The 24,797-nt window shown below is 41.6% G+C and overlaps 1 protein-coding gene across 2 annotated transcripts in view; it reads left to right on the top strand.

Moving 5' to 3' along the window:
• Positions 1-24,797, top strand: part of TRAPPC10 (trafficking protein particle complex subunit 10) — a 92,691-nt gene that overhangs the window by 50,140 nt on the left and 17,754 nt on the right. The window contains exons 8-17 of one of the 2 annotated variants that reach the window (XM_066370056.1): positions 7,229-7,375; positions 7,934-8,048; positions 8,892-8,968; positions 9,719-9,810; positions 12,346-12,486; positions 12,782-12,894; positions 14,999-15,513; positions 16,303-16,444; positions 18,268-18,426; positions 19,329-19,435. In XM_066370056.1, the coding sequence (XP_066226153.1) occupies positions 7,229-7,375; positions 7,934-8,048; positions 8,892-8,968; positions 9,719-9,810; positions 12,346-12,486; positions 12,782-12,894; positions 14,999-15,513; positions 16,303-16,444; positions 18,268-18,426; positions 19,329-19,435 (1,608 nt within the window). Of the gene's footprint in view, positions 1-7,228; positions 7,376-7,933; positions 8,049-8,891; positions 8,969-9,718; positions 9,811-12,345; positions 12,487-12,781; positions 12,895-14,998; positions 15,514-16,302; positions 16,445-18,267; positions 18,427-19,205; positions 19,436-24,797 lie in introns of both variants that reach the window. The other variant, XM_066370055.1, reaches the window with a different exon arrangement.

Genomic DNA, 24,797 nt, shown 5'->3' with positions numbered 1-24,797 from the left:
TTGGAATATTGTTTGGCACCACCTGCTGGAGCTAAACACACACATACCCCAGTGTAGACAGAAGCAAATGTGTGTGTGTGTGTGTGTGTGTGTGTGTGTGTGTGTGTGTACCCAAAGGCACATGCAGAGTGCTTGTGGAAGCATTACTCTTAATTGCTAGAAACTGGAAATAACCCAAATGACCATGATGTCCAAGAGCTATGTATGCCATTGCACTGTGTTCAGGCCATGGAAAGCATCCATCGGTGAAAACGGACGAACTTGTAGTGGGCTAATATCACCAATGTAAAGTGGAGCTAAAGAAGTCAGACACAAGAATACGCTTTTGGTTTCCTGTATGCAAAGTTCAAGATTCAGCAAAAATAGCCTTGTCATGAGGGTTTGGCCAGTGAGGGTTTGTATAGGGGATGGTGATTGGCAGGGGGCTCAAATGGGGGCTGCTGCAGCTGTGATTTCCTGGGGCAGGTGGGCATGTTGGGGTTCACTTAGGATTCTACTTTTCAGTATTTGGATTATGCTAAGAAATACAGGTTTAATAGGACAAAATAAAAATAACACCTTTATTTTTAATTTTTGAAAGCAATAAAACTGCTCCTGTGGTTATTAATGATATTGGTCTTGGGACAGGAAGAAGCTTTAAGAAAACTAAAGAACATAGATTTAGAAATTAGTTTAACAAGTCTGTTGTTCACAGAAGACATTATCCAAATGGCCTAGAAGTCTGGAAGACTGCTCAGCTTCCTTCTTGCTAGGGAATGTGAATTGTCAAGTGTCTCAGCCTGCCATCCCATTCCAAATGAGACAACAGGGCCCAGAGTTCAGCTGGGCGGGCTGCGCTCCCCAAGTGGAGCAGAAGCTCGCTCTTTGTCGGGTTTGGGGGTGTAGGATTCTGGGAACCTGCATGTATGTGGGTCTTGGGAGAGACCCAGGAGGGTTTCTTGGCACTTCTGGCATGTTTGTTGAGTGCATTTGTCCTATACCTCTGCCATTCCTGGATTGGCTCCCTAAGGTGGGCTCATGATCATTTAAACAGGTTTAAACTGGTTCTAATGGTTGTTACCATGGCTGCAGAATAACCAGTCTTTTCCAAAGTTAACGGGACTTTGAAAAAAAATTTCAAGCTCGACTGTAATGGATAAAGTAATATTTAAAAAATATTGACAGTACCAAATTTTAGGACATAGAAGAATTGGAACTTGAGTGTGATGTTACAAGTGGAAATTGGTACAACCACTTTGGAGCTGTCTTTGGCAGTATCTGCAGAAGCTTAAACATATGCCTGCCCTGGGACCCAGCAATTTTATTTCTAGATACTCAAGAAAAATGAGTCGAACCAGAAGGCAAGTATGGCAGTGTTCAGAGGAGCTTGTGACCTAGCAGGAGGCTTTAACTGTGGTTAATTTCCTAGGAATGGATAAAGTTGCTGTAATTGTGTTCCTAGGCAATATGACTTATAATCAGTCACCTCTGGTTAGTAGACTATCTGGACTGGGAGACTATGGACACTCTATGATGAGGCCATGCTCTGGGCCTGCTCACTGTCCCATACTGCTGTTACAGGAGATGGGGACTCCATGGCTCAGAAGGCTTCCTGACGACCCAGTGAACACAGGGATTGGGGTCTTCTGGGCCCGAGAAGGCTACCTCCCCTAGAGGGGGGCAGCATTGCAAGTAGTGTTATCCACAGTAGCCAAAACCTGGAAGCAACCTAAGTGCCTGTCAGCAGCAGGTGGATGAAGAAACTGTTGATGCCAGAGAAGGCCTGACACCCCACAGTAAAGCACAAGCTGCTGCTGGATGCTCTGGAAGGTTGAGCTGTGCTGATATTGTGTCAAATGAAAGACGTATGTGCAGACTGGGTTTATATGAGGTTTGTAGTCAGGCAGATGGCATTGCTGGTGACAAAGTCAGAATGGGGGGTATTGACTGGGAAAGCGGCTCGAGGGAACCTTCTAGGACAGGGGTCGGGAACCTTTTTGGCTGAGAGAGCCATGAACACCACATATATTAAAATGTAATGCCTTGAGAGCCATACAATATGTTTAACACTAAATATAAGTAAATTTGTGCATTTTATATAAGACCAACACTTTTTAAGTATAATAAGTCTTTGAATTCTTTTTAATAACATTATGCTGTTGCTAACCAATGATGAATAAAGTACTTCTTACAATTAATGCAACTTCTGGTGCTGCATGGTTTTGCTGATGGCTTTGTAGTCTGGTTGATATGTGGTGAGGTTAAGCTTCATGCAGGCGTTGAGACTTCCATCCGTTAAACGTGATCTAGGTTGGTCTTAACATTCTTTATGTGTGAGAAAGACTGCTCACATGCACATGTAGAGCCAAACATTGTCAGTACAGCAATACTCACACACTATAGTGTGTGGTATGTGATGGTAAGCGTGTTCCAAGTTTTGACAATCAGTTGGTTTGCGGGTTAAAGTTTTTCCATTTCTCCCCACTTGTGTTTGCTCGCCAACTCTGCTTGCTATCGTGCAAGTCTTTCCAAATCTTCATTCAGTGACTTGAACTTATTCACCCACATGTCGGAGGCCTTCAGGTCAGCAGCTTGTAGCTCAAAATCTCTGACGGAGACACCAGGGATGTAACTCAGGTCGGCGCTGTCCACTGCACACTCGTGTGGATGGGTGATGAACTGAAAAAGACGAGTGCGCTCACGAAATTCTCCAAAGCGCGCTTTGAATGACTGCAGGAGATTAGATGTGAAGCCCGCTAGCTGCTGGAGATCAAGATGTTGGGCAGGGTCACTTGCTGTGCACGCATCTTTAAACTCTCCCAGTTTTTCAAAGTGTAGTAAACGACCTGTTTCAATGTCTGCGATGAAGAGTTCCAGCTTGTTTTCAGATGCAAACACTGCTTGTTGAAGGGATAAGACTGTATTTCCAACACCTTGCATTTTCACATTGAGCTGGTTCAAATGTTCAGTCATGTCCACGAGATAGTAGAGCTTCAGGAGCCACTCAGTGTTAGCTAACTCAGGATACTCGACATTTTTCATTTCAAGAAAAGTCCGAATTTCGTTCAGACAAGCGAAATGGCTGAGCACCTTCCCTCTTGACAACCAACGCACATTGCTGTGCAGAAGCAGACTAGGATAATTATTCCCAACTTCATCCAGCAGTGTTTTAAACTGGCGATTATTTAAAGCTCGGGCAACAATAAAGTTGACCACCTGAATGACCAGCGACATCACCTCACTAAGCTGCTTGCCACACATCTGAGCACAAAGCGCCTCCTGATGTAGGATGTAGTGAAAACTTAGGATGGGTCTCTTCATGTTCACGAAGAAGCGCTACAAATCCTCTGTTTTTCCCCACCATGCACGGAGCACCATCAGTACACACTGAAATAAGTTTATCCATCGGTAGATTTTTTTCTTTAGCGAACTCAGTAGAAAACGTGAATAAATCCTCCCCTCTTGTTATCTCTTTCATAGGCAAAACAACAAGACTTTCTTCACATAGTATGTCACCGACAGCATACCTTCCAGTCACGCTGAACTGGGATAAATGGCTTACGTCTGTTGACTCATCCAAAGCGAGAGAAAACAATGGTGCTGCATTTATGTCCTTCACTTGTATGGCCTCAATTTGATTTGCCATCATGATGGTACGATCATGAACAGTTCTTGCCGACAGAGGCATGTCTTGTATTCGTTTGATTATCTTGTCTTTATCCGAAAAGTCATCAAAAAGTTCATTGGCAACATCAAGCGTGAATGTTTTGGCATACTCCCCATCTGTGAATGGCTTTCCATTTCTCACAATTGCTAAAGGACCAGCAAAGCTAGCCAAATTCCAGTTACCTTGTTGGGTCCAAACACGGAGTTGCTGCTGACTAGCTTGCACTCTGCACAGTAGCTCTTGACATGCTTTCTTCCTGCTGTTCCCCGCTGGATATTTTGATGCAAATGTAGTATGGTGTGTGTCGAAGTGCCGCTTTGTATTTGACCGTTTCATTTTATCATTGCATATTAGACACACTGCAGAACCTGCTCTCTCCACAAAGGCGAATTCCTCTGTCCATCCCTGCTGAAAAGTACTATACTCCTCATCTTTTTTTCTTTTAGCCACCTTCTTCGTCAAAAGGGTTTCTGCAATTAGCTAGCTGACTACTTGATTAAAAGGAGGGAAGTTTACTTCCTGACCTCACAACGACCCGTGTATGTTATGCATTATTCAATAAAAATTTGGTGTTGTCCTGGAGGACAGCTGTGATTGGCTCTAGCCACCCGCAACCCGTAGGAAATGAATGGATAGTAATATATGAGAATGTTTTATATTTTTAACGTTATTTTTTTTATTAAAGATTTGTCTGCGAGCCAGATGCAGCCATCAAAAGAGCCACATCTGGTTTGTGAGCCATTGGTTCCCGACCCCTGTTCTAGGATAACAAATGGTCTGTTTCTTGATTTGTGCTGAAGTGACAGATATGTCCACTGAGCTCTAAACTTAGGATTTGTGCCCTTTACATACCTTACTGTATGTATTTTGCAACTTCTTTTTAAAGTAATGGAAAAAGTATTAATAATAATTACATTTCACTAAAATTTCCAAGTCTTGGGTGACCCACAACTGAAGTTCTGACTGCCGTGGAGCCCATCGAAATGTATGGAGAAGGAGTGGGATTGCAGGCCCCTTTGGGGGATTTAGTTGAAGTCTGGTTGAGAGCTAGATAAATGGTACTGAGAAGCAACAGATTACAGGTGTCATAAGATACCATGTGACATACCAGTCCACGTGCCGATGTCTTTCAGTGAAAACTTAAATTTAAACTGGCATGTGATAAGAAATGTAGGAAGCTGCGAAAGTCTGAAAATAGGGGCAATTAATTAGAGCACTGCAGTTACTGAGCAGACCTTGCAATAGGAGCAGAGTGTGCCCAGAAGGCTGGGAGTACAGGGCTGTGTGTCTCCCCCTGGGCGGGACTGCAGGGGGGTTTCAGATTTCACTAAAACCAACACTGCATCTGGACAGTAGGGCAGAGCACCCTAGGTCAGTGTGTTGTGTCAGCATGCCATCTGCTGGCTTTGGCCTCTTTCAAGTTGGAAGTGGAAGCTTTAGCTAGGCCTTTAGGTTTGTTTTTCACCCTATAAAAGCTGCTGACTGTGTTATTTTTTACATGCTGTTCTTCAAGCTTACCAGGTGGTACTTGCTCTTTGCAGAAAACAAATAAACTCAGAAAGTATCTGTGCTGTAACCTTTCCACAGAGTGACCCCTGTACCCATCATGGCAGGCGACTCTGCTTCCCTTGCACAGATGTGCATAGATGTGCCCTATAGGTCCATTGCTAGCTTTCTGCTGCTTTCACTCCCACAGGCTTTGGAGAGGAACCCAGGACCCTGGTCCAGAAAATCAGCGGCCTGCCCCTGGTCCTTGGTACTGGCAGCAACCAGTTCTTCCCTCTCAGACTCCCTGCTGTGACTGCTAGGTTTCCTCCGTGTCCTGAGTCACAAGACGCTGGACCTAATACATTGTGTAGAGCCCTGCCCATCTCGTACCCTTCATCCTACCTGGCAAGTCACCAGCGTGTGTCTGAGGAATGGGCCTGTGTAGCAGAAGTCTCCACAGAACTGGCACCTGTGTCGTGGTGTCTTTTTATTTTATTTATTTATTTATTTATTTATTTATTTAATTCATTTTAGGGAGGAAAGAGAGACAGAGAGAGATAGATAGAGAAAGGGAGGAAGATCGGGAAGCATCAACTCCTATAATATATGTGCCTTGACCAGACAATTGCAGGGTTTCAAACTGGCAACCTCAGTGTTCCAGGTTGATGTTTTATCTACTGCGCCACCACAGGTCAGGCGTGGTGGTATCTTATGAGGTGAAAATACCCAGATTGCCTGGCGCCTTGAAACCAGGAGGCCCTATGAGGTGAAGCCAGCCCACCCGGCACACTCTGGTTTGATTGAGGGGGGAGGAATGTGCTCTGTCCAGGGTCCCGAAGCGGCGAACTGTGACCGCCAATTCTGTGCATCCTTTTGTTATGGCCCATTGGGCCAGAAAGTTGTACCACTTTATGAAAGCGGCTTCTTGATCATGTAATTTTTTCTATGCTGACTTTTTTCTTTCAAAGGCTTCAAGTAGTTTATCTCATTTTTCAGAGACTAGGCAGTTTTGCTCTTATAGGAACATTTAATGCACCCTCTGGTTCTTTCCAGTTGGTCCCAGGTCCTTTTATTTGTGCTCGGGGTGTGCTGAAAGAGTCCTTCTTACACAAGTCAGTTTCATCAGCATTGTGCAACCCTTAACTCGTTAGCTGACAGAGAGTTGCCTCCTAGGTTACCATCTGAACAGTACCAATGACCATCACTCTAGAACTGGGGTGCCAATTGTGAGCTACCCCATCATGTTAGTGCCACCAAGAAAGCAGTCAGCACTGCCAGCTGTGAGTGTTAAGATGTGGCTGATTGTGAGACACATTCAAGGATCAGAGGTGCTAAAATGTGAAAAAAAAAGTACCTTTTATACTTGATCATATATAGTACATGCTTTTGCATGATATCACATTTGTTTTATTATTTTTAATGGAACAACTCAACTATATACTAGAGAGGATAATATAATGAACTTCTAACATCACCAGCTACAGTAGTCTCTAACCAACATGTTACTAATCTCTTTTGTTATCTATGTTTCCGTTCACTTTCCCCTATATTTTTTAGGCAGATCCCAGGTACAATGTTTTGTTTGTGTGTGAATATTTTGTTGTTTCTCTCTCAAGTAACAGGCTATTTTTTAGAAACATAATGGCACCTAAGAATATGAACAGTAATTCCTAAATATCATCTGATATCTACTTAATATTTAGATTCCTAGTATTGAATATGATTTTTCTGAAATGTGACCCAGAGTCATCTGAGGTCCTAGCTTCCTTTCTTCATAATATGTTCTCTTCAAACTGAGAAGTGACCAGATCACCAACTTAGAGTTAGTGATGATAGTTGGCCTTCTTGTAGGCTTCTTTTCTATGATGGTAGGTTACATCCCTGCCAAGTCACTCATTATTCAAAATATAGAATCAAATCCTGTGTTTGGACATGGATCACTCTATGCTATTTGTGTGTGAACCAATGTAATTATTGTTATTGTCCCCTTTTTCTTTTCTATAGTTTGGCAGGTGACAGAACCATTCGACTGGGTAGCTACTTGAAAGGGTAGACTAGTGCCCTCCTTACGTGTCCGTTCTTATACCCCTGCAGGTCTCTGTCCCGCCCGGTGCGCTGGACTGCTGGGTGTTTCTGAGCTGTCTGGAGGTGTTGCAGAGGATAGAAGGTTGCTGTGATCGGATGCAGATAGACTCGAACATTGCCCACACTGTGGGTTTATGGAGCTATGCCACAGAAAAGGTAACTGTCCCTGAATGCAGACATGGCCATTGTCTGTGCACTGTGCCTTGCAGGATGGATGGAACAAGCTGTTTGGAGAAGTAGGGTTCACTCAGGCATTAACCCAGGTAGTTCTAGTTACTCTTAAGGCATGGCTGACAGCAGCCATGGACTTCCTACTTGTATCACTTTATTTATCACAGATCAAGCACTTGTTATGCTTGTGCTGAAGGTGTGGTTCTCCATCAACAATTGGGAGGTCTGCAAAGGAGGATGAAGTGTGAAATGTGCAGAAATGCAGCAAGGGAGGTCATGGGGGTGCAGATTGGGCAGGAGACCTTGAGAGCTTGGGAGAGCAGAGGCAGGTGAGGGGCATAAGCTGAGACTTACTGACCTGAGCCACTCCTAGAGTTACTGTATGGGAGGTAGGATTTGAAATCCCAGTGAGATATCTTTTTATATCCAGATAAGGATTATTTAGATGAGATAGCTAAATTTTTTCTAAAATTTACTTGGATTTTAATTTTTATGTTTAAATTTATAAGTTCTCCACTGACTCTTTTGGGTTTATCTCAACAGCTAAAGTCCTTGGGCTACCTGTGTGGACTTGTGTCAGAAAAAGGACCGAACTCAGAAGATCTCAATAGGACAGTTGATCTTTTGTCAGGTTTGGGAGCTGAGCGACCTGAGACAGGTACTTTCTGAGATGTACCTGTGCAGGTAGTACAGTGGAAAGTAACGAAATATTGGTTGTAACTTGGCACATGTAACTCAAGTTCTAACAATATTATTACCATTTGGAAAAGTGCACTCATTATTACCTGACCAAATTAATAATATGTAGGATATTTACATTTTAGGAACAGAAAGAAGTGTAAGAACTCATTTAAGAAATTGTTGGAAGGTTTCCTAAAACTGTCTGAATTTCCCATGGGCTTACAAGAGCTGTTTATGACTTTTTACAGCCCATGTGACATTGAAATGCCCCAGTCTCCCTGTGACTTAACAGGTAATCTGGTGTTCCAATAACATGGCCAGACAAATCCTTTCCTCAGTAACTTAACTCGTCGATAGTGAAGCACTTTGAAAGCAGCATTACTAGTGTTTTTGGGTCTGAGTATAGTGATGAGTATGATGTAGCCAGAACTGTTGTTGAAGTCAGGAATGCCTAAGGAACTGGAAGGACTTCTATTATATTGAATACATTTGAAAGGGAAAATGTATAGTATTTATATAGCACTGTTCTCCTCAGAAACCACCTCAGATGATTTTAGCAGTAATTTAATTCATTGGAGGATTTGTAATACATACTTTTAAAAATTCTATTCTCAAAGACAACATATGATATGAAGGGTTTAGACTTTCATGCATGTATTAATTGGACAGGACTATAGGTAATGCAATCTGCATAGCTATGTTGGTATTTCCACAAGTGTGAGATGAAGTCATCTACCTGCGGCAGGTGAGGGGCAATGTAGACTCATGTGTTTGGAAATAACAAAGATGAATAAGCACTCTTCATTTCTTCTTGTTTAAGCCAACACAGCTCAGAGTCCTTATAAGAAACTCAAAGAAGCATTGTCATCAGTAGAAGCTTTTGAAAAACACTACTTAGTAAGTATTTTATATGTTGTTCCCTGTCTACCCAGGCAGAAAACCCAATTCTAGAAGACTTTTGCTTCTCTGATCTTTTGATTTGGGACCTCCTCCTTATTGGCTTTTGCAGTTTCTTTGGTACCCTAGGGAGTTGTGGGTAAAACCAGGAATAGTTGTTTATCTGATGTTTATTAGTACTCATATTGCCATACATAGATATAAGCTTATCTTGAGATACTTATAATTTTGTTAAAAATAGAATTGCTTATTATAATAGATAGAACTTGTAAGAGAGGATGGGCATGGTTTTACATGGACAGAGGAATAAGTTTGACTTGAACAGAGCTATTGTGCTTGATTTTAAAGGATTTAAATTTGGGACCTTAGCAAGCAGTGAGGGTAAGTCAGCTGCATACCTCAGACTCAATTAACTCAAGAGCATTAGATAGTAGTCCTAATAATTTGTCCTTGTTATCCAAAGGGTGAGAAAAATACTGAAAATGTTACCCAGTAAATAAAGTACTTTGACAAGTTAAATATTCTAGGCCTGCTGAGTTTGTATTTCGTTGATTATTCTTCATAATTTTATGTACAAGTTAATGATTTTTTTAAAAATCATATTACATAAAAAATACAAAAGTAGATACAAAGTGAAAAATAATGTTAATATTAAGTCCTTTGCTTTAGCTTTGGGTAAATAAATGTGAGATTTGTTTAGCATTAAGTTACAGAATTATGTGGGTTTTTTTTTTTTTAACTTTTCTGCAGGATCTGTCCCATGCTACCATTGAAATGTATACAAGTATTGGGAGGATTCGATCTGCTAAGTTCGTTGGAAAGGATCTGGCAGAGTTTTACATGTAATTGATTTTGAACTTGTCTTTGAATTTCAAACATTTCAGATGTGTAGTCAGGGAAGATTTTTTATGTATGGAGTTAATATGAGGTATACATAAATTTATGGAATGAAAAATGTAGAATCTGTTAACCAGTCGTTATCTTTTTTTTCTCCCAGTTTCTTCTGAAATCAAATGGTAGAGAGATTTTTAACTTCTTATTCTTAGTAGCTGTTACTGATCTTTGCATTTCTTTTATTTAATTAAATTAACATAATGGGCCCTGGTTGGTTAGCTCAGTGGTAAAGCATCGGCCTGGTATGTGGATGTCCCGGGTTTGATTTCCGGGAGGTCAGGGCACACAGGAGAAGCGCCTATCTACTTCTCCACCCTTCCCCCTCTCCTTTCTCTCTGTCTCTTTCTTCCCCTCCCACACCCAAGGCTTCATTGGAGCAAAGTTGGCCTGGGCGCTGAGGATGGCTCCATGGCCTCCACCTCAGGCACTAGAATAGCTCCGGTTGCAACGGAGCAATGGCCCAAATGGGCAGAGCATCACCCCCAAGTGGACTTGCCAGGTGAATCCCAGTCGGGCGCATGTGGGAGTCTGTCTCTCTGCCTCCCTGCTTCTCACTTCAGAAAAAAAGAAAAATTAACATAATGAGCTTATATAATGTATAAAGTATGTAGGTAAGTGTTAAATGTAATATATATAGTATTATAATTACATTTATTTAACTAAAGAATTATGAGGAGATGCTTAAGAATCTTCATCCAGTGACAACTAGGTTGGTATGTAGATTCTTAAATATTTTATTCTATAGTGTTTTCCCCAGTTTATATCAAATGCTCCCTAGGAGTTTGAAAGCCTGGAGGTCAGTGATGTAAAGTGCATGTTATGTCATGAGAGAGAGTGACCATGACTGAGTGATGTGTACAGATACAGAGAATGTTCCTTGTTTTGCTCCAGCTTTGGAGTTGGATTTCACAGAAAAGATTCAAGATAGCATATTTCGCATGTGTTTGATAGAATAGGCCTGCCGAAGAGCAGAATCCCCAGCTGGCAGTGTATGTAATTGCTATTTGGAAGCATTGGAAAGCAATACACATAATAAGGGAAGAGATATTTAAGATTATTCAAATGTGTATCTTAAATGATATCTTGAAATCTGTAGTAGTTTCATTAGATGAAACAAGGAAAAATAATGTATTTTAACTGAAATGGCCACAAAAGGGATTCATAGCTATCTAAGAGAACTTCTGGTCTCCCTACTGTGTGTGGAGCAGCTGGTATACTGTGATTAATAGCAGAGCCAGGACTGAGATTGGCTCTCTTTAGCCTCCATTTAGTGTCTCTCAGGAGTAAGTAATTGGTGGGGCAAAGAAAGCTATATCTTCAGATTCTCTGAGTGGTGCCCACCTGGACACTGGTCCATTCTCAGGCCAGGAGCTACAGAGAGTTGGGGCCTGGTTTCAGTTTGGCCACAGACCAGCTGGGTTACTGCTGGCCTCCGTTTCTCGGGGCGGGGTGACCGGTGGTCTGTAGACTCCCTTCTAGTTCTTGAGTGTAAGAATCTTTGGCTATAGATAGTAACTGAAGAAGTATGGAAGGTTCAGACCTCTTTAAAAAAGGGTGGGGTGGGAGAGTATGATAAAAGTGTAGAAAAGCTAACACATATAATTTCATAGCTTTCAAACTTACTTGATTTTAGGATTTGAGAAATGTCATTGCTTCAGGAATAGGGTAATAAAGACAGGATGTCTCCTGAGGCTACCTATTTAGTGCTAGTCTTTGTCCTGTGACTTCATTGGTCACATGGGACCCATTCAAAGTGCAGCCCAACTGGTAGTTTTGTTTTTGTTGTTTTTAATTATTAGGAACTCAAAAGGAGATCACACAGTGCCTTCATTGGCACCCATGTTGTCATAGAGGCTTTGGCAAGCTTGTTATAATTGTGCTTTGAACTTTGCTTTGTTTTATTCTGAACATTGTGAAGGTTTGAATTGGGAAGATCCTCTCCTGGTTGATAAGTGCTGCTATTTAAATTCTTTGTAGTTGTCTGTAAATCAGAAACCTGCTCCGTGCTCTTTGCCCAAGCTGCCCACTTGGTTGGACCATGTAGACTGCTTCTGTGTTTATCTATCTTTGGTAGGTAGGTAGCACAAAACCCTGATTTTGTAGCTTCCTTCTTAACAACTGTGTACCTGTGAATAAATCCTTCACCTTTTCTTTCCCTTGTCATTCTTATATATTAGCTTGAAACACTGAATGGTGCCCTCATTTTCTTCTCCTGAGATTTAGCTATGAAATTCTTTGACTAGGGCGTGACGCTGGGCAGACAGTGTGGGGATCGTCACCATGAGCCTGTTTCTCAGGCCCAGTGATGCATGCCTGATCTGGTGCTCTTCCTCAGACCAGGCAGTGCTCACAGAGGGCTGGCTGAGATGATGCAGAGGGGTCATGGTGGATGGTCCTGAAGGGTGGAAGGCAAATCATGAAGATTATGTCTAAGTTTGATTATTATGAACCATAATGAAGGCTTCTGTTTGTTGATTTCCAAGGAGGAAAAAGTCTCCACAAAAGGCAGAAACCTATCTTCAAGGAGCACTGAAGAACTACCTGGCTGAGGGCTGGGCACTGCCTATCACACACACAAGGAAGCAGCTGGCAGAATGTCAAAAACACCTTGGACAAATTGAGAAGTATCCTTTAAATGCAGTATTTTCATGAAATAGGAAAATTGGTTTTTGTTTAAGTAGCAATACCCACAATTGAGTATTTAATCAATACCTAATAATTAGGAAAGAAAAAGCCAACGTATACATAAGTACTATGTCAAATATACGTTAAATGCCTAGTCCACATATTTGATCTCCTTTTGAGTTCCTAATAATTAAAAACAACAACAAACACAAAACTACCAGTTGGGCTGCACTTTGAAAGCTCTGGAGCCTGCAGAAGCTGATTGTGTGCAGGCCACTTAACTCTCCGTTCCAGCTACCTTCAGACCAGCAGCCTTTTAGCCAGTGATCATTACTTAACTGAAGAGGAACGGAAATACTTCTGCCAAGAGATACTCAACTTTGCCAGCCAACACTCAGATAGCCCAGGTAAGACTAATTGTTAGAACTCTTTTTTATTTTTCCGAAGTTAGAAGTGAGGAGGCAGTCAGACAGACTCCTGCATGAGCCCGACTGGGATCTACCCAGCGTGCCCACCAGGAGGCAATGCTCTGCCCATCTAGCGCCTGAGGCAGAGGCCATAGACCAACTTTGCTCCAGTGGAGCCTTGGCTGCAGAAGGGGAAGAGAGAGAGAGAAAGGAGAGGGGGAAGGGTGGAGAAGCAGATGGGCGCTTCTCCTGTGTGCCCTGACCAGGAATTGAACCTGGGACTTCCACACTCCAGGCTGACGCTCTACCGCTGAGCCAAACAGCCAGGGAGAACTTTTTATTATGAACACTTTTAAATATAGAAAAGTAAAAAGAATATGCAACATATAACACATACTAACCACCTAGATTCAACAACTAATAACATTTTCCTGTGTAGCAAACATGTATCTATATTTTTCTTTCTAATTTTTTCTTTTTGCTGAACTTCAAAGCAACCTCAGACCACTTGTAACACTTCATCTTGAACTGTAAGACTTCACCCTGAAACAGTGTAGTCTGTGTCTTCAAGGGCAGTCCCCTAACCATGCCCAGATCGACAAGGGACAAGGTTCTACCTTCCTGGTACTCATTAGCCCAAATTCAGATCTCCTCATTGTTCTTATACATTATTTTTAGGAGAGCCTAATCAGGGATCATATATGACATTTGATTTTGTATCTAAATTCTCTTTTGACTTGGAACAGTTTTTCCCATCTCTTTCTTTTTTTTTTAAGACACTGAACAATTTTTTTTTTTAACATGGCAGCTGTATTAAGTTAGAATTTATATACCTTATGATTCATTGATGTGCAGTTTACAATTCAACAGCTTTTAGTATATTTAAATATATCATTTCATATTATTTAAATAGATACTGTCTTGGTCAGCTCTGGTGACCATAACAAAATGTCACAGACTGGATGTTTAAGCAACAGACGTTTACTGTCTCACAGTTCTGGAGTCTGGACATCTGATCAAGATGCCAACAGGTTTCTGATGAGGCCTCTTCTCCTGACTTGTCCTTACAGGACAAGAAGAATGGGGTGTTTGGGTTTCAGCTTAAGAATTTGGGAGAACACATTCAGCCCATAGCAGTTACTAACTACTTGAAAGCCAGTGTTTCACAGGTTTTGGCTTTAGGTTGATATGGTCATTGGCTGCTGGGGTGTTTCACTCACATTGAGTCATTTGGATGGGTTTCTCAGAAGTAACATGGCATTGATTTGTTGGTTTGTTTAAGGTCATTAATGTGTCCAAACTGGTCGTTGGTAGAGCCGTGTGCTGTATCTGCTGTGTATGACACGTATATGAGCCTTTGCAGTTACGTTTTTTTCTGTCCATTTTTTTTTTTTTTTTGCTTGTTTGTTTGCGTGTGTGAGTTTGTGTGATAGTATCAATGTTGGCAAATCCTTTAGTTGATTAGTCTTGTATAGATACTACTGCTCAGTCTGGCAGCCCTGTGGATTTTTAAAAAACAAACCAGGTGCTTGTGGAAGGGGATTGGAGAGAGCAGTGGGTTCTTCTCACTTGGGATTGTGGGGCTGGGACTGGACTGCCTCTGCAGTTCGGGAGGCAGGACTTCCTGCTCCAGGAGCTGATGTCATGGGCTAGCAAACACCGGGGTTGTTTACAGATATACAGGGGTGGGTACGGGTGGTTGGGCATCTGCATTCAGGAATTTCATTATGTAGGTGGAAAGTGGTGGAGATCCTTGAAACAGCTGTAGGAAGTGAACTATTTAAAAATGTTTTGAAATTGAGGAGTTGATGTGTAGTTCTCTTTGGTTTGTCAAAACAGAACTTAGAAACCTTGATTTCTTCAGATTTTGTGATTTCCAGGGGTTATATAGGCATGCAATTATGTTCTTCTTTTGACAAAATAACTCTGGTATGTGAAGAAGGTATGAGGTTGGGCAGTTTTAAACTCTCATTTGAACTTCAGAGCTTCTTGCGTCTCATGTTGAGCATTCTTCCGCTGGCTCAGTGGTCACCAGGGTCCTGCTGCCTCTGCATCTTCTAGAAGTGTGACTTGGGAAGAAAAATGTGGTGATATGTATTTGCAGGTCACAAAGTCGTACTTCCTATGCATTCTTTTGCACACCTGAGAGATCTCCGTTTTACCCCCTCCAATGCCGTGGTCCACGTGGGTGGTATTTTGTCTGTGGAGATAACTGTGTGCAGTCAGATGCCTGTTCCTGTCCATGTGGAGCAGATTGCCATCAATGTCCACTTCAGCATTGAGAAAAACAGCTATCGGAAGACTGCCGAATGGCTTACCAAGCATAAGACGTCCAACGGGATCATTAACTTTCCAATGGAGACCTTGCCTTTCTCCACATCCCAAAATAGTTTACCAGCTCTGGAGTTGTATGAGATGTTTGAGAGAAGCCCTTCTGATAACTCCTTGAACACCACAGGGATTATATGCAAAAACGTTCACATGCTCCTGAGAAGGCAGGAAAGCAGCTCTGCTCTGGACACACCCTCAGGGGTAGCTCTGGAGGAGGGGGCCCATGTGCTGAAGTGTGGAGGTGTAACTCTGGAACCAGGGGCCAATACAGTAATGTTCAGGACGCAGGTATGTATTAGGGGAGTTGACTTCATTGGTGGTCAGCAAGGGGTGTTGGCTTGCAAGAATTGTCTGAAGTATGGTGAGAGTCAAGTGGAGGCCTCTGTTTTTTTAACCCTGGGTTTTTTTTATCCTTAAAGAAAAATAGACTGACAGATAAACATTATTTTATACTTATACAGTTTAAAGGCAGTTGATCAATTCTGAATGAAATTCTTAACAGAATTGTGTTTTCACTATATTTAGGTTTTTTGCCTTTATATTAAAATACACCTTCATCTGTTAAACTGAGATTTCAAAGAAGGTGGCATCCTTTCCTGTTATACTTTATGGAAAACCTTTCACAGCTGCATGGATGTCAAAACAGTTGCTTCTGATGCACTGTGACGCATGTATTTTTTCAGTGGTTAGTGTCCTAGAAGTCCCATTAACCAAGGATGTTGCCAGCATGAAGGACAGATGTTTGTTACATTTGTTTTAGACTAGTCTGAGAGCAGGTCTTTTGTCTCATGCTGAAGAGCTCCATTCAGAAGAGAATGCCACAAATAAAGTGTGTTAAATTGAAAATAGATTATTAGAAGCATAAAGTCAAATTTAAGTCCCATTTACCCAGAAGGACATTAACTGAGAGAGTCTTAGGCCCCTTTGAACAGCCTGCATGTAGATGTGTGAGCACAGAGCAGTGGGATGAAGAGGGTAAGAGAGATGATCATTTCAGAGATTATGGTCCAGCTGCTCTTAGAGTGCTCACAATTATGCTAGTGGTGATGACTTTCTCAGTGCTTAATCTGACCTTAGGCCAAGGAGCCTGGAACGTACACGCTGCGGCAGCTGTGCGCCTCAGCAGGCCCGGTGTACTTTGTCCTTCCACACCTCTACCCGCTGGCCCAGTACGACGTGTATTCCCAGGAGCCTCAGTTGCATGTGGAGCCACTGGCCGGTGAGTGGGCTGTACAAAGCTAGATTTGTGATGGTTCTGGGTTGCCCATTACTCTTTTGGGAAGGAGTCACATGAAAGCAGGGCTTTCTGCACCATCAGACTGCCGTTATGTTGTAGCTGTAATTCTTCTGTAAGAGATGTTTTGGGTAGCATCAAGGAAATTTTGCCTGGGATCCAGCTGACTGTGACGCTTCTGTTCATTGAATGCTTTTTTTCTGTGATTGCTAACTTTTATGTTTAATAAACATGGTGTATCCAAACATAAGAAAAATAGAAGAAAAATTAGCTATCAGTTAATGTCTACTGCAGAGAACTTAAGTAAATATAATTTCCTATTTAGAATGTCATTTCAAAGGCTAAAGGCTAGATTTAGGTACATTCTTTATTTCTGATCAAAAGATTTTTTCCTCTGAAAGTGTTAAGTAAACTTGATCCCCTCACATTGCATTTGAGAAATTCAAAGCTGCTGTCCTTTTTGTTACACCCTAAAATTGGAAGGAATTGGTGTAAACAAATGATTTAAAACCACACATCACTTAATTAAAACAGTAATGAGTGAATGTTTCAGTTGTTTATACTGAAACAATGTATTTATTGGCTTGTTTCTTCCATTGGAAAAACAATCAAGGGAAAAAGCATTTTGTCTAACCTCCTGTGCTGTTTTTCTGCTCACTTACTTCTTCCATGGCCACGAGGAAAGGCCCTCTGATGCTGAACACAACAACAATCTCTCAAATGATTCCAGTCAGAGAACCTTTTGTGGAAAAGGCTTTAACTTGGTTCCTGGGAGGGCCTCCTGAAAACTACCCAGGGAGACCAGCCAGCCGTTCCCTTGCCCGTCCTGCGGCCCTTCACTCCCTCTCTTGCCCTGCGCCTTCTCCATTCCTTTGTCTCATCTGTTTATTTTTCCTTCTTGTTTTTTATCTTTTGCCTTCTTTATTCTTACCTTCCCTGGATTCTTAGAAACCTCAGCTCATTTCCATGTAGGAGAAACCAGCAGCCATACTATTAAAAACTGAGCTGTTTTTAAACCAAAGATCTTGAAGGCCTAACCTGAAACAGCCGGAGAAAATTCTGAGTAGCAATAGCACATGCAGTTTCATCACTCTGTTCTTTAGTGTCATTATCTGATTCTCTTTTACTAACTTATTAGCAGGTAAAATTTGAGCCCTTCATAGACATGGTTGCCAACAGGATCCCTGACTCTTTAAACCAGGGGTCTCAAACTCAACTCAGTATGTGGGCTGCAGAGCAAGATCACAGCCGTTCGGCGAGCCGCACTAGGTCTACAAAAGGCAACTGTTACGCAACACTTTTCTCACTGCAGTTGAAAACAAAAAAAAATTAGTACAACAAGCACAATCGTACATGCAGTTTACTCAGTGTCACAAAACGACCAGAAACTGTAGTTCGCATCACAACTGCTGTTAACTAAGCTAATATCTAGCTAGGATGCTAGAGAAATGAAAAATACAAGAAGGCCCCTAGGCTTACTTAATTTTATCCAAAATATATTGAACTTCGTGGATTAGTCTGCGGGCTGCACAAAATTGTTCGGCGGGCCGCGAGTTTGAGACCCCTGCTTTAAACCAAGGTGGTGATAAGATCCCCTCAGGCTCACAGATTCTCTTGTTTCCAGCAAGGGCTCCTCAACTCTGAAGTCCATATAATTGAGTTGAAAAGTGTGGAAACATTGAATTTGAGGAACATCTAAAGTGAACAAAATCATTTCTAGTAGAAGAAACAGTGTTTTTTAGCCTCTTAGTTGGTCCTCCATGGTATTTTTGGTTGAGAGATGCTAATTGCAGTCTTTTTTCTTTTAGATAGTCTTTTGGCTGGTATTCCTCAGAAGGTCAAGTTCACTGTCACTACTGGCCATTATACAGTAAAAAATGGAGACAGCCTCCAGCTCAGCAATGTGGAAGCCATGCTTATCTTGTGTCATGCAGAGAACAGAGCAGTGATCTACTCTAACACAAGAGGTAAGGTGGCACAAGTGGACTCGCAATTGTGCACCATGAGGATGTAAGGAGCTGTCATCCCTCTCATCTTGTTAGCATCTGAGGCCTGCTTCTGCCTATGGCTCTTTCATGGCAGCTTCCTGCCTTGGGTGGACAGTGAGCCTGCCTCTCGATGGGGCGTTACCTGTGGGGAAGATAAATTGAGAGCCACTCAGGTGCTCAGTGGCCAGGCAGTGCTGACCTTGCTAGGACTTGTGATGCAGCATAGGCCCATGCTTGATGGTAACACCCTGTGGGCCTTCAGCCTTCTTCAACCCTCCCAATCTCCTCACCAAAAAGCAAAAGTAAATTAGCCTTTTTAGGCATTGGTCAGAAGCCCTAAAGTCTTGTCTCCCCTGATACCTAGCCATGAGGAATGGAGGGGAGGATGCTGCTCTGTTTCTGAGAGGAAGTTGGTCTGGCATTGTAACAGACTGTGAGCATTTTGTGCAAGGACACACATAGTACTTGGGCAGGCCATGTAGGAAGTGTTTCTTTTTTGTATTCAAACTGAGCATAATGACAGTTTTCTAGCCTCTGACCAGCTGGCTTTCATGCAGTGTTACTCTGTTTTAGGGGGTTTTGTTCCTGATTTTCCTGCCTCTTCAGTCCCACCTTAATCTTTTCTGGACACATGCTTTTATGTGCATAGGATCAGCAAGAGTTGGGTTGAAACTGCTGGGCCCATCACCTACTAGAAGAAAAAAGGAACAAGGAAACAGATGGAATGTGTTAGAAGTGACTTTTTCTATTTTTCTTAGAAAAGGCTTCTGATGCATCACTCCGGGTTCAGTCATCTGACAAGGTCACAAGCATCAGTCTGCCTGCTGCACCTGCGTACCACATGATCGAATTTGAACTGGAAGTTCTGTCTTTACCTTCAGCTCCAGCAACTGGAGTGGAGAGCAACATGCTGGGGATGACAGAGGCCCAGAGGAAGCATAAGGACACACAGAAAGCTGGCCACTACATGGCTACCATGGACCACAAAGTAAGGAGGGGTGGGGACTGCTCAGCCTGTGCTGGCAGCCTCTGCATGTCCTGCTTGTTCTGAAAGATAGTACATAGAGATGACTTCTGCTGAATGGGCAGACTTCCAGTTTCTGAGACCACAAGCTCTTGTTGGGTTTAGCACTTATATCTGAGTCATCCCTTCTTAGGTGGGGATACATACAAAAAAAACAAAGATAAATAGGCTCTAACTTCTGTCCAACTCAAGAGGGAAGGAGGACAGTTTACTATGAGAAGATAGAGTATTTGCTTAGGGGAGGTAACTTGGTCATAGTCCATTTGTGTTGGTGATTAGTCTGGAGGTAGTTCTGTGTCTTGGTATGCTTTAGTTTCTGTCCACTGAAATGTGTCAAACTTAGCAAGAAGAAAGCTCTGCTTTGATGTTGGTATTTTTATGAGAGATCCATGACTTTGGTCTCATATCCACAGCCCATCAGCTCATGGAATGTGTTGCCTAGCATTGTGCTTATTCTAGGTGTGTCTGTGTCCTGTAACACAGATATTGGTTCCAAGGGCTTCTGACCAGCCCAGGTGTAGAAGGGTATTCTTGTGGTTCCATACGACTGTCTATATTTGCATACTTTTGAAAGCTGCTGTCTAAGGGCCTGACTTTGTAGTCAGCATGAATTTAGGTGGTGAGATCCTCCTCTTTGGGACACTGACAGTTCTTGGCAGACAATAACTGGGAGTTATTAAAAATAAAATGGCTGCTTGGAAAAGCACAAAGATTTGAGAGACAACCAAGAGCTGAGCCAGGGTTGAATGACAAGGTTCACTTCCTACACAAGGCCATCCCTTCAGGATGAGAGAGGTGGTGTTTCATCTACTACACAGAAACCAACACAGTGAGTCAGGCAAAATGAAGAGACGTAGGAATATGTTACAAAGGAAAGAAGAAGAGAAAACTTCGGAAAAAACTTTGATGATAGGATGATAAGTAATTTACCCAATAAAGAGTTAAAAGTGATGTTTATAAAGATGCTTGCCAAAGTGATGAGAAAGGAAGAAATGAACACAGTAAGACCTTCAACAAAGAGATGAGAAATAAAAGAAAGTACCAAGTGGAAGTCACAGAGCTGACGAATATAATAACTGAACTGAAAAGTCCACTAGAAGGGTTCAGCAGCAGACTAGATGGAGCAGAAGAAAGGATCTGATAGCCTGAAGACAAAGTAGTGAAAATCATCCACTCAAAGAAGCAAAAAGAAAAAAGAATGAAAGAAAGTAAAGATAGCTTAAGGGACTTCTGTGACAACATCATACAGACTAACATTTGCATTATAGGGCTCCCAGAAGGAGAAGAGAGAGAAAGGGGTATAAATCTTATTTGAAGAAATAATGACTGAAAATTCCCTTAACCTGGAAAACAGACATCCAGATCCAGGAAGTCTGAAGAGTTCCAAATGAACTCTTAAGAGATCCATATCAAGACACATTCTCATTAAAATGTCAAAAATTAAAGACAAGGAGAGAATCTTAAAAGCAGCAAGAGACTATCAGCTTATTATATACAAAGGAACCCCTAGGACACTATCAAATTTTTCATCAGAAACTTTGCAGGCCAGAGGGAGGGTCACTATATTCAAAGGGCTGAAAAATATCAAACTTCCAGCCATGGATATGCTGCCTGACAAAGTTATCTATCATTCAGAATTGAAGGAAAGAGTAAAGAGTTTTACAGAGAAGCAAAAGCTAAAGGAGTTTTTCACCACGAAACCTGCCTTACAAAGAATATTAAAGGGACTTTTTTAAGATGAGAAGAAAGAGCACTAATTAGTAACAACACATGAAAGAATAAATCTCACTGCAAGGTAAATATATAGTAAAGGTACTGGAATAATCACTTATAAAGCTACTATGAAGTTAAAAAATAAAAGTGAAACTAATAATGATTACAATAATTAAGGAAGACACAAGATTAAAAAAAAACATAAACTCTGACATAAAAAACAAATTTGGGGGTGGAAAGTAAAAATGCTGAGCTTTAGCATATAATCAAACTTAATTATCAAGGTAAAATAGGTTGTTATAAATATAAGCTGTTATATAGAAGCCTTATGGTAACTACAGAGCAAAAACTTATAGTAAGTACACAAAAGGTATCTAAGGATACCATTAAAGAAAGTCATCAAACCACAAAGGAAGAAAACATAGGAACTAAAAAAAAAAAAAAAGCCCGCTAAAAATATCACAAAATGGCAATAAGAACACATTTATCAGTAATTACTTTACATGTAAATTGACTAAATTCTTTAATCAAAAGACATGGAGTGGCCACATGGACAAAATCAAGACCCATCTATATGCTGCCTATAACAGACTTACTTTAGATGTAAGGACACACACAAGCTGAAGGTGAAGGGATGGAAAAAGACATTCCATATAAGTGGAAACCAAAAGATAACTGGAGTAGCTCTGCTTATTTCAGACAAAGTAGACTTTATTTATTCATTTTAGATAGGTGGGGGGAGAGTGAATGAGAAAGAGAAGGGTAGGGGGAGGAGCAGGAAGCATCAACTCCCGTATGTGCCCTGACCAGGCAAGCCCAGGGTTTCAAACCAGCGACCTCAGCATTCCAGGCTGATGCTTTATCCACTGTGCCACCACAGGGCAGGCCCAAAGTAGACTTTAAAACAAAGACTGGCCTGACCAGGTGGTGGCACAGTGGATAGAGTGTCGGACTGGAATGTGGAGGACCCAGGTTCGAAACCCTGAGGTCGCCAGCTTGAGTGCGGGCTCATCTGGCTTGAGCAAGGCTCACCAGCTTGAGCCCAGGGTCACTGGCTTGAGCAAGGGGTCACTCGCTCTGCTGAAGCCCCCCCTCCCTTTCAAGGCACATATGAGAAAGCAGTCAATGAACAACTAAGGTGCCACAACGAAGAATTGATGCTTCTCATCTCTCTCCCTTCCTGTCTGTCCTTCTCTCTGTCTCTCTCTGCCTCCATCACAAAAAAAAAAAAAAGTAATAAAAAAAAAATAAAACAAAGACTGTAATAAGAGACAAAGATGGGCATTACATAATGATAAAGGGATCAATGCAACAAGAAGATAAAACATTTACAAACATTTATGCAACCAACATAGGAATACTTAGATATATAAAGCAAATATTGACAGACATACAAGGAGAAGTAAGCAGCAATACAATAGTAGGGAACTTTAATACCCCAGTAAAAGAAAAGAATACACTTTCTCAAGTGCACATGGAATATTTCCAAGGTAGGTCATAATAGGCCATAAGTCTTACTGAATTTAAGAGCACTGAAATTATATCAGGCATCTTTTTCAACCACAATGGTATGCAAGTAGAAATTAATTACATGAAGAAAATGGAAAAGTTCACAAATATGTGGAGATTAACATGTTACTGAACAATCAGTGGGTCAAAGAAGAAATCAAAAGAGAAACTAAAAGAATGCCTTGAGACAGATGAAAATAGAAATGTAATATACCCAAACTTATGGGCTACAGCAGTGGTAGTCAACCTCGTCCTTACCACCTACTAGTGGGCATTCCAGTTTTCATGGTGGGCGGTAGCAGAGCAACCAAAGTATAAATAAAAAGATTTAACTATAGTAAATTATTTTATAAAGATTTATTCTGCCAAACTTAGCAAAAATCCAACATAAAGTACTTGGTAAGTAATTATTATATGCTTTAACTTGTAACTCTGCTTTATAAATTTTATAAAGTAAAGTTACTTCCCTACTTTATAAATCACCATTACTGTGGAAGAGATACAAAAGTGGGCGGTAGGTATAAAAAGGTTAACTACCCCTGAGCTACAGCATTAGCAGTTCTAAAAGGAAAGTTCATGATATTGCCTACCTTAAGAAACAAGGGAAGTCTCAAACAGCCTAGCTTTGCATTTCAAGAGACTAGAAATTCCAAAGCAGTAGAAGGAAGGAAATAACAAATATTAGAGCGGAAATAAGAGAGACTAAAAAGACAATAATAAATGAATGCAGGAAACAAATTCAGTATATAAAACTTGCATTTCTAATGCACTAATTATGAACTATGAGAAAGAGAAATTAAGAAACAGTATTTACAGTTGCATCCAAAAGAATAAGAAGGTTAAAAATCTGTATATTGAAAACTAGAAGAAATAAAAGAAAATGAAGATGACACAAATACTATAAATAGGAAGTAATTCATGCTCATGGGACAGATGATTTAATAGTGTGAAAATGCCCGTATTACTCAAAGCAAGATACAGATTCAGTGCAATCCCTGTCTAATTCCAATAGCATTTTTTACAGAAACAGAACAGTCCTAAAAGTTTTGGAACTACAAAGACCCCAGGAAGTCAAAGCAAATTTGAGAAAGAACAAAGCTGGAGGCATCACACTCCCTGATTTCCAAGTATATTACAATTGATAGTAATTAAAACAGGATAGTATTGGCATAAAAGGAGACACATAGGTTATTGGAAAAAGAATAGAGAGCCCAGAAATAAGTCCACACTTACATGGTCAGTCTATGACAAAGCATCCAGGAACATACAGTGGGAAAGGATATCTTGGATAGTCACAAGCAAAGAAATGAAACCAGAGCACTATCTTACATAAAAAATAATGCAAAATGGAGTCAAGATGTGAGGTAGGACCTGAAACTATAAAACTCCTAGACGAAAACATAGGCAGTAAACTCCTTGACATAGGCCTTGGCAATGATTTTTTGAAGCGGGCATGATAAGCAAAAACAACAAAACAAAAAATAGGCAAATGGGGCTATGTCAAACTAAAAAGTTTCTGCACAGCAAAGGTAACCATCAACAAAATGAAAAGGCAACCTACTAAATGGGAGAAAATATTTGCAAATTGCATTATCTGAACTATATGAAGAACTCATAACTTAATAGCAAAAAACAAACAATCCAGTTAAAGAATGGGCAGAAGATCTGAATAGATATATTTTTAAAGAAGACATACAGGCCCTGGCCGGTTGACTCAGCGGTAGAGCGTCGGCCTGGCGTGCGGGGGACCCGGGTTCGATTTCCGGCCAGGGCACATAGGAGAGGCGCCCATTTGCTTCTCCACCCCCGCCCCCCTTCCTCTCTGTCTCTCTCTTCCCCTCCCGCAGCCAAGGCTCCATTGGAGCAAAGATGGCCCGGGCGCTGGGGATGGCTCCTTGGCCTCTGCCCCAGGCGCTAGAGTGGCTCTGGTAGCGGCAGAGCGACGCCCCGGAGGGGCAGAGCGACGCCCCAGATGGGCAGAGCATCGCCCCCTGGTGGGCAGAGCATCGCCCCCTGGTGGGCGTGCCAGGTGGATCCCGGTCGGGCGCATGCGGGAGTCTGTCTGACTGTCTCTCCCCGTTTCCAGCTTCAGAAAAATACAAAA

The sequence above is a fragment of the Saccopteryx leptura genome, chromosome 2 (genome assembly GCF_036850995.1).
Source record: "Saccopteryx leptura isolate mSacLep1 chromosome 2, mSacLep1_pri_phased_curated, whole genome shotgun sequence".
Classification (NCBI taxonomy): Eukaryota; Metazoa; Chordata; class Mammalia; order Chiroptera; family Emballonuridae; genus Saccopteryx; species Saccopteryx leptura.
The sequence above is the reverse complement of the archived record's forward strand: the minus strand, read 5'-3'. Positions and strand labels throughout refer to the sequence as shown.